Below are 21,460 nucleotides of genomic sequence, written 5' to 3'. Positions count from 1 at the left end.
AGGCGTTAGCGGTGGGCAGCGAGCGGCGGGCCGACCCGGCCCCGGGAGCTCGGACCGCCAACGCCACGGCCCGGCAGCGGCGCCCCCGCCGCAGTTCCCAGCTCCCACCGGCACGCTTCTTCATAAGGGTTCTTCTGTTCAGTGGTTTTATTTTTTTCCCCCAGTAGTTAGCGTTGCACTGTAAAATGTTTAGAATGATCCTAAATCGCACAGCCGCAACGAGCTAATCCCCGTTAATGAATGGGAAATCCACAAGTGCCATCAAAGGTTATTCTAAAAGCCAAGGAGATAAATACTTCATTGAACGTTGTCTTCATGTGGGACCCGTTCCTGCAGTCCCTGAACCATAACAATTAAAATCACGTTCTTCAAAAGCACTGATGCTTAGTCTCAAGAGTTCAGTGAAGGTGAGAAAGGTGAAATCTGACCCTTGGCAGTTACAATTTCTTCCAGACGTACATCACAACGCGCTAGACCTTTTGAAGGCAGTTTGGATTAATCGCTAAGTTTTAACTGGACAAGATCTAATTACAGCTCCTGCCTATGAATCCTTAGGGAAAACAGTAAAAAGTTTGCCTTTTGTTTTGGTGGAGTCTTACATTTCAAAATACGGATTTCTGAGATTCTATTCTCCCTGGTCTTAATTGATGTTTTAAAAAACTTCGACATTAATTTTTGGATAGAACACACTTGTTTGTTACAAGTATTACTGATGCTATTAAATGAGAACTCAAAACAAGAATATCATACCACTGTTGAAAAGTTCAAAGAATTTACAAAGCTCTAAGTAAAACTTCAGAAAGTTGTTTTGCAGTGCTGGACTGTTTTATATTTTCTTTCAATATTTTAAGTACATTTTTTCGATTTCATTAAACACAGAAGTTCAGTAATGTGCTTAACCCTTGCTTGGGGGCTCTTTCTGCAAAAATTTTATAGACCCAAAGGTAAGCATAGAAGAAGGCAAGACTGGGCTTACCTGGTGTAATGATGCAGGCTTCCCAACTGCAATCACACATTGATTTAGAATATTAGGTCTCTTAACTGGAAATCAGAGTACAGCTGGATACGTGCTGACCTACTACAATAGGAATCAGTGTGCTAGTGAATTTAGTGGTTTCTTAAAAGCTCTTCTAACTACAGCTCTTCTCCCCCAGTGCTGAAGCCGTTGACAAAGCATAGGAGTCAGAAAAATCTTGCAGAAGATACGACTGTATCTCCAACTCCAGTATAACATTAAAAAAATCAGGTTTTCTTAAAAGCTGGAAAGTTTCAAGTGAGAGTGTTGTTACAATCAAGACGTCACTAAAATCCTTTTAGACTCCGCGTTTCATACAGCTTATTCTCTGGCAAGAAATAGTACACAAGATGAACAGAAGCAAATGGTCCTTTTCTTACTGTGTGGTGAATAGAAGCAAAGAGCACAGGCTGAGTTCGCTGAAAAAACTCTAACAGGGTATTCATGAGATGAATACAAGCATCTCATGCCCTCTTTGTCAGGAGAGATCAGATGCACTGGTGTGGAAGATCGTAACAACCCCTGAACTTGTTTTATAATGTAGGAGTGAATCTCAGTGTTGACAAAGTAAAGCAGTGTTTTAGCTGTCACCACCCATCCCATCAAGGTCACAGAAGAACCAGTGCATGCAGCATATCTAAAAACAAGCAGAAAATTAATTTTGAAGGGATATTTTTAAACTATATATTTAACAAGGTTAACCTGTGCCAGAGGAAACCATCAGCTACCTATAATTAAACATCAGCACATCAGCTATATTGATTGACCTTAACTTGGGATAGCAGTGGTTGCCTGAAGCCTTTTGTAAGTGTATGCATACAGAGCTGGAACAAAATGGGAGGAAAATGGGCCTGTAAAATAAACAGGAGAACAGAATCTGGTTATTCTGTATCGCGCAATTCCATCGACAAAGATGGCACATTCCTCTGCACGGTGTTCTTTTCCTACATGCTCCTTGCAGGAACGTTAACCCTTGTAGGCTGCCACATAGGAAGAATATAGTTTAAGGAACCGACGTTTCAGGAAAGTTAGCTGTGCAATGGAAAAGTGAGTCATTGTTTCATGGGAGACATTGGGTGCATCAGCATTCATGAAGCGGGTGTTACCCCTGTGCAATTAAAGGAGTATCCACACATGCTGCTGGACACTTGGACTCTAAATCCACAAGAAAAGTGAATATAGCTTCAATTTTAGAAGCTGTGTGTAATGCATAAAAACATGAAAAATTCAAGAAAGCCTGAGCAATTGTTTGTACCAGATAACACACATTTGGAAACAACATATGACATATGAGTTCTCAAAGACTCTTGAGTGAAGTTACAACGATGATATGGTAGTGTAGTTTATGAGATTGCTCTTGGATCTGTAACAAGAAAATGTACTTGTAAAGCTAAGATTGTGTGCGAGGACTAGGGAGATTTATGAGCAAATAATGTTTCTGATGGACTTCCCACATGACCTTAATCAAGCCATTCTCCATTCATATGCTTCTAAAGCTTATCTACAAAAGTGTTAATAAATGCCTATTTTTATTGTAAGCATTTTAGGACAGTCTGGTTTTTACTACAGAACTATACATCACCCAGCATAGTAACAGGCTGGTGATACTACTTTCATATGATTAATGATCATAAACACCAAAAGTGAGATGATTTGCCACTTTTGTTCAAGATGGAAGTAATTTACAGCCTGAATGATAGTGAAAAACAGACCCTGCAGATTCCTGGCTTACAATATCATCAGCCTGTGAGTTTCACACAGTTATTAGTATTAGAAGAACTATCTACTGCAACCCTAGCTCAACAGGAAAAATGTTATGGAAGCTAATGGCTAGACGAGATGGGAAGATAATTTTGAAATACTAGGAGGTAAGTCTTACCACTCCCATTTAATGTCATCCAAGAAACCTACTCTCTGATAGCGCTTCAGGTTGCACTGATGTTATCTATTGTAGTGTGGAAAACAATCTTCAGATAGCTGTGCTGGTAACAGGGCTGAACATTAACTATTTAATTCTAAAACATAATTTATGTAAATTTTAAAAATATAATGTGATCTTTAGATAATAAGCCATCTTCAATAACATTGCAAAATGCTTGCGAATGTGGGCTGGTTGTATCACCTCATGTGTTCAAGTTCAAGGCAGTACCAATCCTGACTACCGCACACTGCTTGTTTGAAGTTTTCAAACTGGTATCCCATGGGCATATCCTCATAATGGACAATTCTCAAAGCAGAAACTACCCAATCTTAATTTCCTAACATCCTTTCAAGGAAGGATTTAGGGCAGGTTTACAAAAGCAAGATCTCTTGTGAATCTTTTTTTTATTTTGAGATTCAGCTGAAACCAGGATGAGTTGGCAGCATGACAGAAAGGAGCACACAAGAGCTTATAAAAAGAGTCCTGAAAAAGATTATTTGATTTCTATTCTTTGGAATGTTACAGCTATTCAGAGATATTGCAAGGTAATCTCTGGCAAATTGCCCATGATTGAAGCAAATGGTAACTCACTGAACAGAGAGAGGCTCTGGTCCTTACTAGGCTGAAACTATCTGCACGAGTTCTGAATAAGGCATGAGGGACTTTTTCTTTTGTTATAATGTGTTCCTGATTTTCGTTGTAAAATAGGGACAGGTGACAACAAAATCTTCCATCTCCAAATATTTCTTGTGCCATTAAATATGACTCTTGGAGCAAATAAGAGTTTCCATCCTGGGTAATTTTTTAATGTCTTCTTACACCAGTAAGTCCCTGTAAGATTTAATTCCCCAATCCTAGTTTAATGGAAAGGGATTCCATGCACAAGTACATTTTCATATTTTTCCAAATTCCCAGTGGTGTACCTGCCACAGCAGATGTTGTGGCAGCTTCTTAATATACGTTTCAGGTATCTTAATCTCTTTCTGAACAACAGGAGATAAAAGGGTGTCAAACACTGCTGTAAGCTTCAGCATTTGTTATAAATTGGTTCCATTTGAAATATAGTCCTTCCCAACCGCATTTATTTTCAGAAGCATTTAGACATCTGTCTGTAAGACCAGACTACAAATCTTAAAATTGAATCTTACTGGGAATGACCTCTACAAAATGTTTATGTAATACTTAGCGAAGTGTGGCTCCAGTCCTTCTCCCCTTCCATTCATCATTGTCTTTTGTGTTTTCACTGCTGAGAGTTTTTGTGTGGTTTTTTTTTTTTTCCCCACAAAGCAATCCCTGCACATAGAGTGCTGAAGAGAGTCTAAACAGTTTTTTAAAATTCTGTTCTGCCTTCATACGACACTTGAAACAGCAGACACAAAAAAAGGGAACAAGTAAATTCTTGGATTAGTGAAATTAGTCCAAATCCATTTCTACAGTAATTCATCTGTCATTGTTAAACAACGTTTGAATCTCTGAGTATGTGTGATATAGAATATTAATCCTATGTTAACATGTTCTCTATATTACAAAAATTCCGAACAAGTGTGACAAGCAACCCTTGTAATTTATGATTTATTTATTTATATTGCCAGTACTACAAATGGCGATGTAGCTTACATAGAAGCTACAAAGCTGTAAGCTGTTTCAGTGAAAATAACTAGCCACACCTTGTGACAGGAAGAAGACAACTAAGAAACCTGAAAATAAAACCATCTGTGAAAAACAGTCTAGGGAGTAAACATCCAAAATGAAGCATGTCTTTACATGCTCCCTACTATGCTAACATAATGAGAATGAAGCACTAAAAATGTTCAAAGCAGTGAGCAGGGAGTTTTAACTACATCAATCCCTCTACAAGAGTAGTCCCTCTGGCATCATAAAGAGTACTCACTGGAGTATGGCTCACAGAAATGAGAACAGAACACTAAAAAAAAACCAAAACACAAAAGGACACAACTACGGTAAAAATATTTAGCAAAAATGAAATAAATAGCTTTTAAGTTGTGGGTTTTCTATTGCTTCAAGCAGATCTGGATAGGCACCCAGGAAAATCAATCTGCTTGTGTAATGACCAAGTTTATTTTACTTTTTAAAAGTCATCAGCGTTCATGAGAGGAGTGCTGGTTTGCATCAGGCATGTTGCAAACAGATGTTATGCAAGCTTCCCCAGACAGTCCTGCCAATGCATTGCAATCCTGAGTTATGACATTCACTATAACGGCTGCAGTCTGGGCCCTTTTTTGGGCCACAGATTGTTCTGTTGGTTTTCCCCAAATGGGGATGATATTTTTGCAATGTGTACAAAAATTTGAAGATCAATATATTATTTTTTATTTTCAGACCACGGAATTTGGACACCATCTCCTAGTTACACGGCTTACCAGTAGTATGGGACAGGAATGGAAGTACGTTATTTGCCATCATATATATGATTGTGTTACTGACTCTTAGCAAGCCTATCTCCTGGTTCATTCCCGCAATGTGTTTGGTAAGGGACAGTCCCTTGCAGTTTCCTTCTATTCCTACTTTTGAAGGATGAAAGGAAATGATTTCCAAATACTATTTTAAAAAACTTTGTAGGTTTTTAATTAAAATACACCTTTAGCCTACAAGGGTATGAAATGGCTACATTGCTTCATAACCTTTGAACAGATAAATGAAGAAACAAAAGATATGAAACGTAAGAAAACATAACAAAACTAAACTCATGGAGCAGAAGAACTATACTTTTGAAAGACCCTGAAGATTCTTGAACAAGAGATGATATATGGTTGCTAATACAGATTAAAACCTTTAGACAGAGAATGTCTGATAAGAAAAAGACCATAGTTCCTACTCCAAAACACACTTTATTTGCAGTACCTCATTAAAATGAAAATATGTCACTGTTCACAGGAAGAAAATTTTTGCTCTGAGATCTAAACAGCCCATTTTCTTATTATATAGCCTAATGTCATTGTTGCCTATTTTTTAAGTACATGCTCTACCATACTTTTTCAGACTTTGATCTTGAAAAGAAGGATGTAGGAGTATGCAGGTAAAGCAGAATAACAGTTTTAACATTTATTTTTCTGTACTAAAAGATTATTGTGCTTTCCATCTTTAAACAATAAAAATACTTTGATAAAGCTTGCTTGAGCCTAACAGCCTGAGCCATGTGATCAGTAATTTTATTTTACTATTCTTTTTTTTGTTGTTAAAGAAGCAGAAAGCACTGAAGCAACTTGCCGAGCGGTGCCAAAGAAGTCAGTGTGAAAATTGAAAGGTTGAGACTTTGTCACCTACAGCTAGCTCGATGCTCATATTACTTGGCTGCATTTCTTTTATAAAGCTTTTGGTTTCAGGGCTTGTGTGCAGGCACTGTGGTAAGTTCAATAAAGGGCAACAAGTTGTGGTGAAAGAGGAGCGATTCTTTCCGCTCATCAGGGGGAAGGGGTTGGATTATAGTTCGTGACTATTCTGAAAAGTGGTTAGGAATCTGATGTACTGCAACACATACTGTTCTTCTCCCCTCTAAAAGGTGGTTATTGGATCTGTTATAGAAAAATCAGCTTACCAACGGCTGAGCCACGAACACCAAACGCAAGTTGAGGCTACACAGGAGACGCTATCGGGGACTTGTGCGGCAGGCGAAGCAAGAGCGCACTGCTGATAGCCTGGATGTCAAGAGGATTTAAGTGAGACTCACCAGGCTATGAAATAAGTTTTCCGCGGAAAATGGTGGCGATCCTATCCTTGAGGCTCTGTTCGCCTAAGCTGTCGTGTTGGTGGTGGGAACGAGCCTACCTGTGTGAGCAGAGCCTGCCGGCTCAGTGCCCCAGGCCTGGGGGCAGGACACCCTGGCGGCTCTAACCGCGGCCGCCCCTTACCCCCCGCGCCCCCGGGCAGCCGCCTGTCCCCTGCCCTTGAACTCCTCACCTCAGTGCACCCCCAGCCGCCGGCTCAAGCCTTCAGGAGGCGGCGGCGGCGGCGGCTCCACCGCCGCGGCGGGTGACGGCGGCAGCGCCGGGCCAGGCTCCTGCCAGACTCCGGGCGGATCACGGCCCGGGCCCTGGGCCTCAGCGGCCGCCCGGGCCCCGCCGCGGGGCCGGTGCCACCGTCGCTCCCCTCAGCCTGACAGGACAGCGCTCCCGGCGCCCCTGGAAGCCGCCCCGCCTGCTGTGAAGCCGGCAAGTCGCCGCTCCCTCCGGCTGCAGCGGATCGCCGCCGGCCGCCCTCTGCTCCGGGCACGGCGGGGAAGCATAGCCAGGCGCCCCGCCGCCGCCCCGCTCCCTGGGGACCCAGCCGGAGGCCGCCGGCCGCCACCTCCCCCCTGGCGTCCAGGCCCATAGAGCGCGCCGGCGCCGTGCTAGAACGTACGCAGCGGGGGCCGCCTCGGCCTGCGCGCGGCGGCGGCGGCGGCGCGGCGCCCCCTAGCGGCAGCCGACGGGTTTCGCGGCGGACCGAGGAGAGAAAGGGAGAAGGGGCAGTAATGGCGGCCAGTTAGTGCGAGACTGAGCCGAGGAGGCGGCAGCAGCGACTGGAGAAGCCGGCGCGACTCCGTCTGTGGCTCTGCCCGGCGGACCGGCTTCCCCAGAGGACTTGTCTTCCTTCCTCCCCCTTCCCCCTTCCCCCTCTCCCTCCCCTTCCCCTCCCTACCCGAGCCCCCGCCTGTCCGCCCTCCCTCCTCCCTCCGCGCCGGCGGCGGCAGCGGCGGCGGCGGCCCCCCGTGTCCCCCCTCCCCGGGGCCATGGTGAACACCAGGAAGAGCTCTTTGCGCCCCCTGGGCAAAGCGGCGGCCGCTGCGGCCGGAGCCGGCAGCCATTTCATCTCGTCCCGGACCCGCTCTTCCAAAAGGGGCACCAAGGCAGATGCGGCCGGGCTGGAAGAGACGGCGGCAGCGCGGGTAAGGACCGGAGGGGTTCACGGGGGACGGGGAGGGAGAGCGGCGGCGGGGAGGGGGGGGGCAGCGGCGAGGGCCTTGGCTGGGGAGTCGCTGGGGACAGCGCCGCTGCTGCCGGGGGGGCCGCGGGTACGGGAGCTGCGGGGCGGGGGGGGTGGGGGGGGTAGTGCCGAGACGGCTGTCGGCTTGAGGAGAGGAGGAGGAGGAGGAGGGCTGGCGGCCCGCCCGAGGTGCGGAGGGACCGCGGGGCCGGCGGGGCGCCCGGGGACGCGGGGGGGGGCGCAAGCTGCGGAGAGCCGCCCGCCGCGTCCCAACTGGGCTCGCCGCTCGGCGGGGAGAGGGGCGGTCTCCGCTGGGGCGGCGGGGGGCGCAGGCCGCTGACAGCGGCTGGGGGCGGCGGCGGGGACGCCCGAGGGCCGGCCGGGGCCGCGGGGGGCGAAGTTGCTGCCGCGCCGGTGGCGGTGGCGGCGGCGGCGGCGGGCCGGGGCAGGCAGCGCCGGCGCGGCGGCGGCGGGCGGGGGTCCGGCGGTGCGGGGCTCCCCCTGCGGCCGCGCCCGGCGCTGCGCCGGCTGCCAGACAAAAGTTGGGAGCTGCGCCTGCAGCAACTTCGCAGTACTCCTTCCCCGTTTTGTTTGGCTTTTTTTTTTTTTTTTTTTTTTTTTCCGTGTCCCCCGCCGCCCCTTTCCCTGACCGCCCTCCGTTCGGCCCGCGCGGGTGTTGACGGCCGCCCCCGCGGGAGGAGGCTGGTGCTTGATGCTCCCCCCGCGACGCCCCCGCCGGCGGGCAGGGTGGGACTTGGGCCGTCAGGTTGCGGTGGAGCCTTTTCCCAGCGCCGCTCAGAATCGCCTGGGTTAAGCGGGGTAAGGGCGAGTGAATTCCGCAGCCTCGTCTGGAAAACCAACGTTTGGTGAATTCTAATTGCAAGAAGGAATTTGGGAGCCTGTGTTCTTCCTTGTTTTCTCTAAACAGATTGTTGACAACTGCCTTTTTTTTTTTAATCCTAATTACAGACAGGGCTTCCCCGCTCCCCTCCCCCCCCCCCCCCCCGGAGAAAACTTCAGGTATTGCTTTGAGCGTTTAAATGAGTGGTTATAGTTGCCTGACCTGCATACATATTTTAAAAGCGGTGTAAATAAGGAAGTGAAAAATCGAGGGTCAAAACGTTTTGACAGTCACACAGTGACTGACCGTGTCCCAGCCTCTGCTAAGAAGGAAGTTAATCAGACAAGTAGAAAAACAGCGATAGCAGCCAGAGGCAGATCAGAAGGATGAAACCTGGAATTGTCATGGAACCTTTTGCCCTTATCCTTTTAGTTTTAAAATAATAAACACCCCCCACCTCCCCTGCCCCAAATCACCGACTAGATATTCTATACCTTCTGTGCTTCTCTCGCAATTTTTTCATGCTTCATAGTTCTCCCCTTCCCCCAGCTTACTTTTCCTCGTTGTCCCCTATTTCTTCCTTGTTTAATTTCATTAGGCTCCTGGGGATGCAGCACCATGGCTTTAAAAAGCTGTTCTGCTTGTTCTAGTGGCAGTTTCTGTTTATTCATATCGTGGGTCTTGTGGTTTGTGAGCCAAAGTTTGGTGTAACCCTTACTGGCTTATTTGCAGAGAGTTTACTGCTGCTAAAAAAAATAGGTTGGGCTTCTTTCCAAATATTTTTCATCTATGAATAGTATTTCTATATTAAAAATGATTAAAATGTTTAAATCGTGTTGTTATTGTGCTGTAAGGAAAGGAGGTTGTGCAAAATAGTATCATAAAAGCTGTAAATACATCCCAGGATATTGCCCACACTTCTTAAAAAGCATTTCTTTAAAAGTTAAGTATATATTTTGGTGTGTGGGAATGGACTTGTTTCACTTCACAACAGATCTCAGGCATTTGAGGTAGATTATTTTCTTTTAAAGATGTAATTGCCAAAGATGAGCAGAAGGTACCCAAGGCGCCCGCACCCCACCCCCTCGGAATTCTGTAAAATATAAAAATATATATACATCCCACTGTATTTTAAACTTGTCTTTGTACAACTGTTTTTATTCTTCAGATGTAAGTATTTGTCAGTGATACAGCAGTGTCTTTCTGAGCTTCTGAATCTTCTTGAAGTAGTGCCAGAGGAGGATTTCAGTGATTAGAACATGAATAAGTATAGCACTAGGAAGACAAAGCCTTTGCTTTTGGAAGCGACTGTTGGGAGACGACAGATAGCGAGGCTGTGTTTTGTGCAGAAAGCGTACTAGGATCCTTTTCATGCAGTGGTATGTATTTTTTCCCCAAAGTTGACTGGAACAGTGTGTCCTTTTGAAGTCTTTCGGGTGTCACGTCAGGAAACCAGCCTCACTACCAGCAGTTAATCAGGTTAATGGGCAGCTAGAGTTTGGAGCTCTGGCAGAGACGGTACGCTGCTTATTTGTGCTATGTGACTGAATTTTCTTCCACGGAGGTTCTGACTTGGACTCCTGGAGAAGAGCTCTTCAGTGGCAATGCGTGTAATTACCTTTCAGAATGTATTTAAAAGAATCATCTATTTGTTCCTTACTAGCAACAAAAACTGAGTTAGCAATCTTAACGGCATCCTGTAAGATGCTGATTAGACCAGATGAGGGGTTAGGAGTTGCCTTCCAGCTTGTTTGTATCTATTTCCTTTTTTCCTCTTGGCTTTTTCTGGTATACATAGGGGAGGAGTTGCATACATCTACAAGGATAGGCTTGAATCCCTCCTCTCCCAAGAACTCGAGTTAAGTTTCTAGTCTTCCATTTCAGTATTATGTTGAGTTACATATTAATAGTGCCCATTTTTGTTTGATCTGAATCTGGAAGCAACACACGTTCTGTGCAAATGGGCTATAATTGTCCAAATACCTTTATCGTATTCTCTGTATTCCCTCTATAGTACTTGCTCATCTTGGAGAAAACAATGACATCAGTCTTTGAAAAGTAAACTGTTTTGAATTATTGACTGGCGACCATGCATTCAGTGACTGAGATGAATACGTGTGTGTCCACTGACCAGAAGCCGGATTAAAATGAACAAAATCCCTCACTAAATGGATCAAGACAAGAAGTTTATTCTCTGAAATGATGTCATAGCAGAGTGCATAGAAAGGGTACAGAGAGGAAAAAATGGTTTTTTTTCTTCCTGTTTCCAGGATTGATTTGCACACTGTTTAAAAGAAATTGAAGCTCTCCTTACGTAAATTTGTGTTCTATCTTTATACAAATAAGATGTATTTTTTTATTTCTGGCGTACACACTTGGAAAGTATTATGGCTCTGTATTAAAGAATTCTGACAAGAAAAGTGCATCACAATCTTCCAGAGTTTTCAGAAACATACAGTTGTAACACAAGACTTATCATCCAGTGGACTTTTCACGCTATGAAGGAATTGAGTATACTGTGACCATAAATGGTTAAATTTGTGCTCTAGATTTACTAACGTTTGATGTTTTCAGATACTGAGTGGTGATTGTGGGTAACACTTACCTGGCAATTGAAACGATTTTTCTCAGTCATCTCAAAACATAAATCAGAAATGTTGATCCAGAAAACTAATGAATTTATTGTGAAATAAACACTCTTAAATCATGTCAGCGTATTAGTTAGACATTTTACAAATGTATACAAGATTAGCTTAATTTAATTAGCCAAGAAAGCATTAGTAGTGCCTTAAGAGCTACTTGAAGGCACTGTGATAATTGTAACACGCGATCCTAGCTGAAAGTAGTACTGCCAACATCGTTCAACGTACTCGTTGGCAACCTAGAGCTCTCCATTGTACTTAATTGCCAATAGGAGCAAACACGGGCTTGAGGATTGACATCGAGTGCTGTAATGTGGGAAGGTATAAAGCTAAGCGGCATTTTTGTGCTCTGTAATAACAATATATTTCAGTGTCTCTTACTGTAATTTCTCAGTCTGTAACAAAAATATTTTTTTTTGACTTCTGAGTGATAATGCAGCCTTTGTAGCATAAGCTTATTGCTATGTTCTACTCCTTAAAAAGTCTTTAATGGGCAGCTATTGAAAACATAGAAAATTAACTTCAAAAAATTTACTATTACTTCTCTTCAAATACTAGCTTTAAACATAGCCCTTAGAGTTTTCTAAAATTTAATTTTTCCTTTATGAAAGAGCCTGATTCAGGTGAGCAGATTTTCTTCGTTGTGTTTGCAATGTATCTGACACTGTCCTGGATGTTCTGTGGTTTAGGATAAAGCTATAGGAAAAGTTCGAGTTTCCTTCTTAAGCTGGAGAAATTACACTAGCTGGCTACCTGCGTGTAAAGCTCTTAAGGGAACAAAAGCTCCTCTCAGGTATCTATGCATTGTCTTACTGTTTGAGTTTACGGTAACATCAATAAAGGTGCTGAGGCTAACATTTTCACAGGTCTTTGAAATATGTCCTGAAGAATAGAGCCTTGCTAAGTTACTCCAAACAACTTCATTTAAAGGTAGATTCCCAAGAAAGCTTGTCTTTTCAGCGTGTAATAAAATGTTGGGTTCTTTCTGGTTTAGTGGTCTGCTGCTCTTTTGGGACTTGGCAGGAGAAAATCAGTGATCTAAAATGAATCGTGCCGTCTGTTCCTTGGTAGCGTGGTACTAATACACCTGTGAACAGTGGGAAATTGAGCAATTGTTGGAAGCAATCTATGTCCAAGATTCTGTCAAAATACCCTCCAGTCAGCATTTGTAATCCTTCCATTGTTCCAGAGGGGTGTCCTGAGTTTGATTTCTTCCCGTGTACCTTTTGCCAGTCAAGTCTGGGCCAACTGTCAGAAGTCGGGACACCTCTGAAGCACTCGGGGTTTGTTTTGGGAGGCAGTCGCCCATCCTGTTGGAAGCTGGCTATCTTTGTTGTCACGCTGCTACAGGGCCTTAAAAGGAAGCAATCTAAGGACTAATCCAGGGAGTGAATAAGACCTCCAAAGAATACTCAGGAAATGGTGTTGATGTTTGGTGTACTGCATTGCTTCCTCTGAAAATTGGGTTTGTCCCAAAGTAATATTAATAAAAGCTGCTTCTCCAACTACTGTCTCTTGGTTTAAACTTAAAGCAGAAGGCTTAACCCATTGCCGTGAGAAATCCCATGACAATTTTGCAAGTGTGGCATACAGCTTGGGGTTATGCAAGATAATTAACTCAGGTAATTACATTCTGATCACCTCCATCCCCCTGCAGTTTCAGTTGGATGTGGTATAGTTTTGCACAGCCTGCCCTAAATTGTCAAGTGTTTGCTATGCTGTGGAAAAGTTTTCATTCCAGTCTAATGATGCTTTAAACAATTTCTGTGTAAAACTTTATAAAAGCCCTTCTCAAACCAAAGCATCAAGCAAGTAGGAATCAGTGAGCTGAAGCTTTCATTGCTCTTATTTTGTGGCTGTGACTGTTTTGAAGGTTGCTGATCGTTTATTAGACTTTTTAGCTTGAATGTTTTACTTTGTGTGCGGGTAATATCAGTCATGAACCCATTTATTGCGAAGGGAGTTGGAAATATTTTTTCAGCCTTTTTCATCCTATTGTGTATTTTTTGTTTTTGGGCTCTTCATGTTTTGCTGCTTTTTCTAAATAATTTTTCCATCTCTTGAGTTTACCCTTTGAAGTGTTGTCTTTATTACCTTTGATAGGATTTTCATGGTTTATTTTAACTATTAATTTTGCTTTAAATTGTTCAAGTGTTGTTTTGCATTTATACTTGCTTGGACTCTTTTCCTGATTAAATTTAACTTCTTACTTGGTAGCTGTTAAAACAGGTCACTTTTCAACCAGTTGTAAGAGGAATGTGTTACCTTCTGTAAGCTTTTTCATTTTGCACTGTTGAGTATGGGTATGCTATAGCAACTTCAACTCCAGTTGAACTAGGTACAAAGGAGGTGGCTTTAGTACTCCTATCAGAAAGATAGAATTTACGAGCTTGTCTAAGTTTTGTAGTTTTTGTAGCCTGTTCTGAATTTTCTTCTAGTAGTGTATGCTAATGACCTAATGCCCAACTTTGGTGGAAAGTTTGTGTCCAGTTGCACTCGGAGCAGATGCTTTCAGTTTGGGTGTTTTTGTGATTTGGGAAATGGGCTTTTTGCTTTTCTCCAACCTCCAGTCATTTGCTACGTTTTAAATGGATAAGTAGGTGAACTGAGCTATTTGAATAACCTGAAATGAAGAAGCTGTTCTTTCTATGCACGTGGAAGAAGTTACTTACATTGAAATTTGTTGCCATGCTTCAGCAATTCATCATTCCAAATACCTAAGAACTACCTTCTGTTATTTCTCTTGATTTATCTTTCAGACCTTGATTGTTGTTTTTATTATGATTTAAATGTTGATACATTAATTTTAAGATTTTGTATTACCATTTTACACAATTTTAATTTGCTTTTTCTTTTTAAGTACCGTCTTCAAGTGTGCTGTAGCTAGAGATACAGAAGTGTTTTTAATCCCACATTTTTTTCCCCATAGAAGGCCACCTTCTTGTAGCTTCACTTGCTACAGACACTTCCTTGCTTAGTTTACTGAGTCAATTACCTGGTTGTGTCCAAACCTTGAGAAACCCTCTGGTCCAAGGGTTCTCTGTTCTCCTGGTTGCTATCCTCATTTGGATCATTCTGCCGATTTCTTTAGGTTTATAGCAGCACTAAAAGTAGGCCATGTGCTCCATACTTTCTTTGGGGTGGGGTTGTTGAGCAGAAACAAGATGGGGTTTTGAGAGCTAAGGGTAGCAAAAAAAAAGGTGTTTGAATGTTTTCATTTTTTTCCACTTCTGAATTGCGATAATTCTTGAATGTTTACATAAATACAATTTTTGCTTTCAAAGTCTTTGTTAACAGAATCTAGAAAGTCATGGAAATGGTTAATATGGTTCTGACTGAAAATGTCTTGCTTTTAGTATTCCTTCAGTGTTAAATTAGGAAGATCGATGGTTTTAAAACCTTTCAATATGTGGATTTTCTGGAAAAACTTCCAAGTGAGGTGTGGACCTCTGTACAGCAAATAGAGACCCCTTCGCAGTAGACTTGCTCTTCTGAAGGGATCTCACACGGTGCAAGCTGTTAACTCGGCAGTTGTGGAAGCAAATAGGCTTGCCAGTATTAATGCTTGCCTGGCCATTTGATCAGCTGACTCAGGATCAGGTTGCTGGCCCTGCTGAAACTAACCCTCTTCCCCACATCGTCCTGCTCACCCTTGCGCCTCCTCCATCCCTCTGTTTTAATTACCAGCTAAAAATTTGCGGTGTCACCCTAATATCAGTGAAGGTGTGAAGGAGAGGAGTGCAGCACTCATGGTGGAAATGCTTGGAGCAGGGAAGTGATGATGGGTAGAGGACAAACCTCAGCTCGCTAATTATGGCCTCTGCCATCGTTTGGCAAAGGCTCCTCTGCAGCTCCCGCTCCCTTTCTTCTGTGAACCTAGAAGCAGCCTGTCGATGGCAAGAGTTTTTTGGATGTTGGATGAAAAGCCATTGGAAGGCACTTAGCCTGGATACGCACAGGTGTCTTTTTCTGTTGTAGGCAGGAGGAGTGGTTGCAAGCATGAAAATAAGCAATGAACAATGTTGTAGGTAGCGGTTTTTATTTTTAACTTGTAAACTTTGAAGTTTTCTCAAGAGCTTTCACATTTATTAAATAACCTGAATTCCAGAGTTGAAGAGTTCCAGGAAATAAAAGTGGAAATCTATTGAAAAAATGAACCAGATCTTCTCATGCAAAGAATAATGTTTTTTTTACCTGAAGGAGTTGGGAAGAATTTATTCTTCTGAAAAAGTCTATATGGTGGTGTTCTTTATATTCTGAATGGCTATTATTGACGTAAGCATTGTTTACTGAAAAAAAAATATACAGAAGCTGAATGTTAAAAGAATTTAGACCATCCTTCAATTGAGGCATTCTTTACTATCGTTATTGCCAATGAGATGCAGCATTAATAGCTGTTTATTCCAAGATCTTCAAGCACTTAAGCATGAATGTTGCTATTTTTCCTTAACACCTGTGGAGAGCCAGTGTCTGATAAATGACTGTGTGCAACTGAGTGGAAATTAGAGAACTGCAGCCAGAAGATGGGTTCTTTTAAGCCAACTTTGTCTCTTTTTCAAGGTATCAGTGAGGTTAAACACATGAGGTCCTTGATGAAACTTGAAGTTCTTTGTAAGGTAGTTAATGTGCTTTAATCCAAATAAATGCCACCCCCCCCAGCTTCTTGTCATTTGACAGCACAAGCAGCGTACACACTGAATTTTTAGGACACAAAGGTAGATGATTAGGGTGCAGCAGTACGTAGTGTCAGACATGAATACAGCCTGCTGTGACCTCAGGTTGAGTCATGGTTACCTTCTTTCCCCAGACAAGTGCATCAGGTCTTGCCTTTTCCCCCCGAGCAGGTTGTCAGTCCTGCCATAGAAGAGGGGTTGTGGGCATTTGCCAGGAAAATGTGGGTCGGAAGTGGGGAGGGGAGAGGAGCTTGTGAGGATGTGTTGGTGCTGGAGAGAGTGGGTAGTGCAGTGTGTCATCCTGAAATTAGGAAACGGTGCAGATGTGTAAGGCAAGGTGTGGTCCCCAGTTTGAGCACATGGATGACAGTGTTTTAGCTACTGAAAATTTGTGCTGAGCATAAGGACAGTTTTAGTCCTTTTTGACGGTGAAGATGCAATAAAGCGAAGTGGCAAACTTGAAAAAAATAAATTGAAACAGGATTTGAAGGGATTTACTAGATTCTGGTCAGATGACATCAGTCATGGTAGAAAATTTGTTTCATCTAGTTACTAGAACTTTGAATGAAGTAAGAGGAAAACTAAAAATATCTTAAAGAGATTGCGAAGCCTTTTGATTTTTTTTATGCCTAGCCCAAAAATGCATTAGGAAGGATACCTAGCTCTTACCTAACTTACATCAGTAGATTTTACAGTAGACATTTAATGAGATACATTTGTAGAAGTTAAATGTTTTAATCCATGTTTTTTACTTTAGCAGAAACTGATACACAAGGGAGCAAGTGGCTTATCCAGATTCACTGGACAGACAGTGATTTTGGTGTATTTTGTTGATATGTTTGAAATGACGTTATTGATTAAACACAGAAGTAGCAAGTTAGTTGTTAACTGAGTAGTTATCTGAGGGCAAAGATGAGTGATCAGCTTAACCAACTGGTACACTGGGGACACAATCACTTTTTGTTCATGAATACAAGTTTTATTTGGAAAGTCAACTTTTATACCATTAGGATAAAAATGTTTATTAAATGCATTAAATATCCCCAAGTATGCATTTTATTTCTTTTAATGGATAGCCCATTTCCACAAGGACTTGGCATGAACTGATAGGGGAAAAAGTAGATCTGATTTTTTTCATGCATACTTTTGAAATATGAATCCAGGTTATTAATATTCTGGAACATCTGAGAAGATGTGTTGTTGTTCACAAGATAGATTTTAAATTATGTTAGAAATAACTAGAGAACCTGGATTCAGTTTCTCTGAAGTTAGTAAGACTGAGAGATGTCTGCAGTCACTGTTGTCTTTTCAGAGAGTCAAGCAGAGATGAAAAAGTTAGGAAAAAAGAGGAAAATATCAGAAGATAAAAATTAACTATAGTTAAAGTAGAGGTTTTTGAAAGCCTGTAGCTGAAACAGATTTCTTGAAAATGTTTATATTGTTATTGTTAAGACAAAAGTAAATTTCAGGGTGTCTTGTGCTTGTTCAATGGGGCAAAAAGAAAATCTAAAATAATTTGTGCTTTCAACAAAATGCGGAGGAATAGTATTGATCATTTGAAGATTGAATGTCATTGTGTCTAACTTTGTGTCTTAGATGTTGGAAGAGGTCATATAAAAGAGAACAACATAGATGCTGAAAGGTTTAAAACATTAGGTTGTAAAGTTTCATGTCTGTGTTGTGAAGTTGTATGAGCAATCATGATAACTTTCAGGGAGTGGCAGTTACTCAGAAGAAGGGTGTGACCCACAAAATGTGTGGCAAGGAGAGCAAGTTTGACCATGGTGGAAAACTTAAAATATTAATGTCTGCATACCTGTGTTTTAATACAGCTGAACCTATGGCAAAACAGGTGGAGTCTTCTTCACAAACTGCAGGATCTGGTTGTGGTTTGAATGCCATGTCATCCCTTACTCAAAAACTCGATGAACTTTGCATTGACGTACTTGGAGATGACAGGGGTGTAGAGATGGTTCATACTCATCCTGTATTACCAGACTGCTGGATTATTATCTTGAGATGTTCAGACCAGCAGTGCAGCAAGGAGTTCTTTGGATATTCTCTTGGCCAGGAGATTCAACTTAAAAAGCAGAAGAAACACTCCCACCCCCCCACCCCCCATCTTTCAATATGCTAGATGTAGTCTTTGTATTTTGACTTGAAAATTAATCAGTTATTGTGCTTTAGCTAGCTGGTCTCTGTGAAGGCAAACCCTTGCCGATGAGGTCTCCCTTGGTATGTGTGTCCTTCAGTCATGCTGAAAGACTTAATCTGTGTAGTCCCTTTTTTCCTAAGAGGATAGATTGAGAATGAAGAAGTCAGTTTTATTCACTGATTTCTAATTTGTGTTCTTTCAGAACATAAGGACTTGTCTCTAAATATGTAAAGCTGTGTTCCTATCAAACTATTTTTTTGAAATTTAGGGATGGATAGGGAAGAGACTACAGATGATATTGTGTATCATTGTTTTTGTGGCTTGTTCGTGAATGAGCGTTTTATAATAAACATTTTTTCCATCTTTCTCCTTTTCATGCAAAGTAGAGAAAACAGAGATAAGTATCCAGCTGTATTTATTTTATTGCTTTATTTACTTACTCATTGTAAATACGTTTCTAGATTTATTGCTACTGTCATTCAACTGCCTTTGGTGAAGGTGTGTTACCAGAGTTTGCCCCACTACCTCTGCAAGACTCCGGCTGTTGCGTCTAAGCTCAACAGCTAATTGGCAGTGCGCATGCAGCTGTCACATGCCATTTTACTCTGGAATCCAAAGATAATGAAGACTATGTTTTGCCAGTCTGGACCACGGATGGTATCTTGTTAACTCCAGTTATTCCCTTACACATTATTAGTGTGAGTGTTTTCTGTAAGCAGCTGTGCTGGGTTCTGGCTGTTCTGCATCACGGCTGGGGTTTGGTGGGTCTTTCATTTCTGTTAGATCAATACAGTTGTGTTAAATTTTGTTTACCTCTTTTGTACTTCCTGACGCTGTGTAAACTTGATTTTTTTATTCTTCTGTGCTTGCTTTTTCTTTGTGGCTTTGGTATGCTTTCAGGCTATTTCTGACATGGTTAAGATTTTATTAATTTGTATTCTCTGCATTCTCTCAGCATGTGAGTGTGTTTGCTCCAGTGCCCATGTTTCATTAGAAGCTTTTGAGTTCAGCACGCTGGTTCCTGCTTCTGCAATTGCATTATTAATTTCTTAATTTTAAAGTTTGATTCTTGTATTGTACATTTCTCTTTCTAGTCCCAGAACATTTTCTTGATGCATACTGTTAAGTAATAAGTTTCTGGCCTGAAGCTGAAGTACTGTTTTTAATCATTTAAAGGTATAAATGGTTTGAGACCCAGTTACTTGAGGGAGCAAGTTGAGTGCAGTGGAATTGTTAGACCTCTTTGGCTATAAATGGGAGGAAGTGATGGGTAGACTGCTCTCTGTAAAGGCTTCTCAAATTGAAATTAATTTCTTTCCTTGTTCTAGCATATCCCAATTTGACTAATCTGTTGAGTGTAATGAAAGCTCCATCTCCTTATTTTACTATAGATAGGTGAAAGTTCTGGATGGCAGTCTAGGTGTGATTTGATTCCCTAGAGCTTGAATTTTTAAGGTGGTAAACTGGAAAATGGAGCATGGATTCTTATTAATATATTTTAAATGTCAGTGATTTCTCATTGTAGTAGTTTTGTCACTACTTCATGGTAAAACATTTTGTATGTTAGTGCATCTTCTACAGCAGGTGTCCTAACAAGTTAGTATTTGGGCTTAACAATCTTAAAATTTAGACTTGCTTTGTACTTGCTAAGTTACTGTGTAGCGTTAATATGCAGATAAATGAGGCTTAGCTGAAAATACTATCCTAAACAAAGAACAACCAGAAATCATTGCCTCGTTAAGTAAACCCCTTCATTGCTAGTCTAGTTCCTTAGGCAACTGCACTGATGTGGTCACATTGACGGTTAGCCTGCTCTTCCAGTTTTTTGAAGCTGTTGGCTGGTATCTGTTCATTTGATAGTATTAGAGATCTCAAAGATACTCAGCTTTTATGAATTTTGTGAATATTGGTAACTCAGTGGCACAGGGAGACGTGAAGCAGCAGATTTTGTCTTCAGGTTAATTGCTAATATTTTGTTTTACCTGCCAGCCGGCCAGTTGGTATGCATGAGGCTCAGAAGTAACTACATCACTGTGCGTTTCACCAATAAATTGGCAGGACAAATGAGGAATACTAGCTAATTTTGAGACTTGGGGCCAGAGGCAGGGAACTGGAGGGAAGGTGGTCATAGGAGACCTGGGAGGAGTTAGAATTTTTGCACAGGAAGGGGCAGAGATGGAGTGTAGGAACCTATGCATTGTGAATTTCATTGCTCACAAAGTAGCTTTAATGTTAGCCCTTGTAAAGCTTCATTACATGCTTGTTTCTCTTCCTTAGTTTCATTTTCTCTGTCTCGCCTAGCCGGTTTAAAACTGGTTCTGTGGCTTACCTTGAAACTCCACACAGGGTAGCTCTTGCAGTTTCAGAAAATAGTTAATAACGTTGGCTTAGCCATGATGCATTTCAAGTCCACAAACAAACATGGCTGATGAAAGCAAAAAGTACGTACAGAAACGCTTAAAGTATTCAGAAGTGAGTATGTACGCTATTAAATTTTTGTGAAAGGTTGGTATTCTGTAGTTGCAGAGTGTTATGGAAAACAGCTGGGTGTGTTTTGCTGTGCTATGCGAGGTGCAGGTGTTGTGTATTTAGGAACGGTGGCAGTTAACCTCTGTTACCGCTTTGACTAAGCCTTAGTTTTAGATCCCAAATTCTGCTTCATCTAATTTGAAGTTTTAATTATGATCTAGTATAGATACTATTTCGGGTTACATTGGTGTACTTCCTGAAGAAGGGCAGTAATGTTGAAGAAAAAAGTGTGGGTTTGGTTTTGGTTTTTGACTGGGGTTAAATGAGTTCTAAGACTGAATGTGATATAGACATCTTTCTTTCCTTGGATTTACCTTGACAGGCTAAAAATTTCCAAAGTTAAAACTACTTTTAAAATGAGATATGAACATATGCTGGTTAGCATTTAATACTAGGTTTTGTATTTAGTATTTTTTGGTATTATCAAAAGTATTCACAAGTATTTATAGTCTAAATGAAAATTGCATATAATCAGTAAATAATACTATCATAATGAATATAATTTTTATTAGTAGCATTATAAGTATTTAATATGAGTTAATATTTGTTAAAAATATATACTGGGGGACAGAATGTTAAGGCGTGATGTGGACAACCAATTTCACTGACAGCTTTCTGTTCTGCAGACAGTGGTCCCGTCTTCACCTTGTGGTTTGTTTTCTTACGCTATCCTTTGTACTTGTCTGATCCCTCAGTGAAATGATTCAGCTCACTAACCAGGTAGGGAGCTACTCTAGCAGAAGGGAAGCAAACTTTTGAAG

The 21,460-nt window shown here is 41.9% G+C and overlaps 1 protein-coding gene across 3 annotated transcripts in view; it reads left to right on the top strand.

The window, feature by feature from the left end:
- The first annotated feature begins 7 nt into the window (after positions 1 to 7).
- Positions 8 to 21,460, top strand: part of ATAD2B (ATPase family AAA domain containing 2B) — an 85,165-nt gene continuing 63,712 nt past the window's right edge. For 2 of the 3 annotated variants that reach the window (XM_080388495.1, XM_080388496.1), the window contains exon 1: positions 8 to 7,821. In XM_080388495.1, the coding sequence (XP_080244621.1) occupies positions 7,666 to 7,821 (156 nt within the window). In that variant the 5' untranslated portion in view covers positions 8 to 7,665. The remainder of the gene's footprint in view (positions 7,822 to 21,460) is intronic. The other variant, XM_080388494.1, reaches the window with a different exon arrangement.

Source organism: Falco punctatus (assembly GCF_963210335.1).
Source record: "Falco punctatus genome assembly, chromosome: 5".
NCBI classification, from domain to species: Eukaryota; Metazoa; Chordata; class Aves; order Falconiformes; family Falconidae; genus Falco; species Falco punctatus.
Note: the sequence above shows the minus strand (reverse complement) of the source record. Positions and strands in the feature narration are given on the sequence as shown.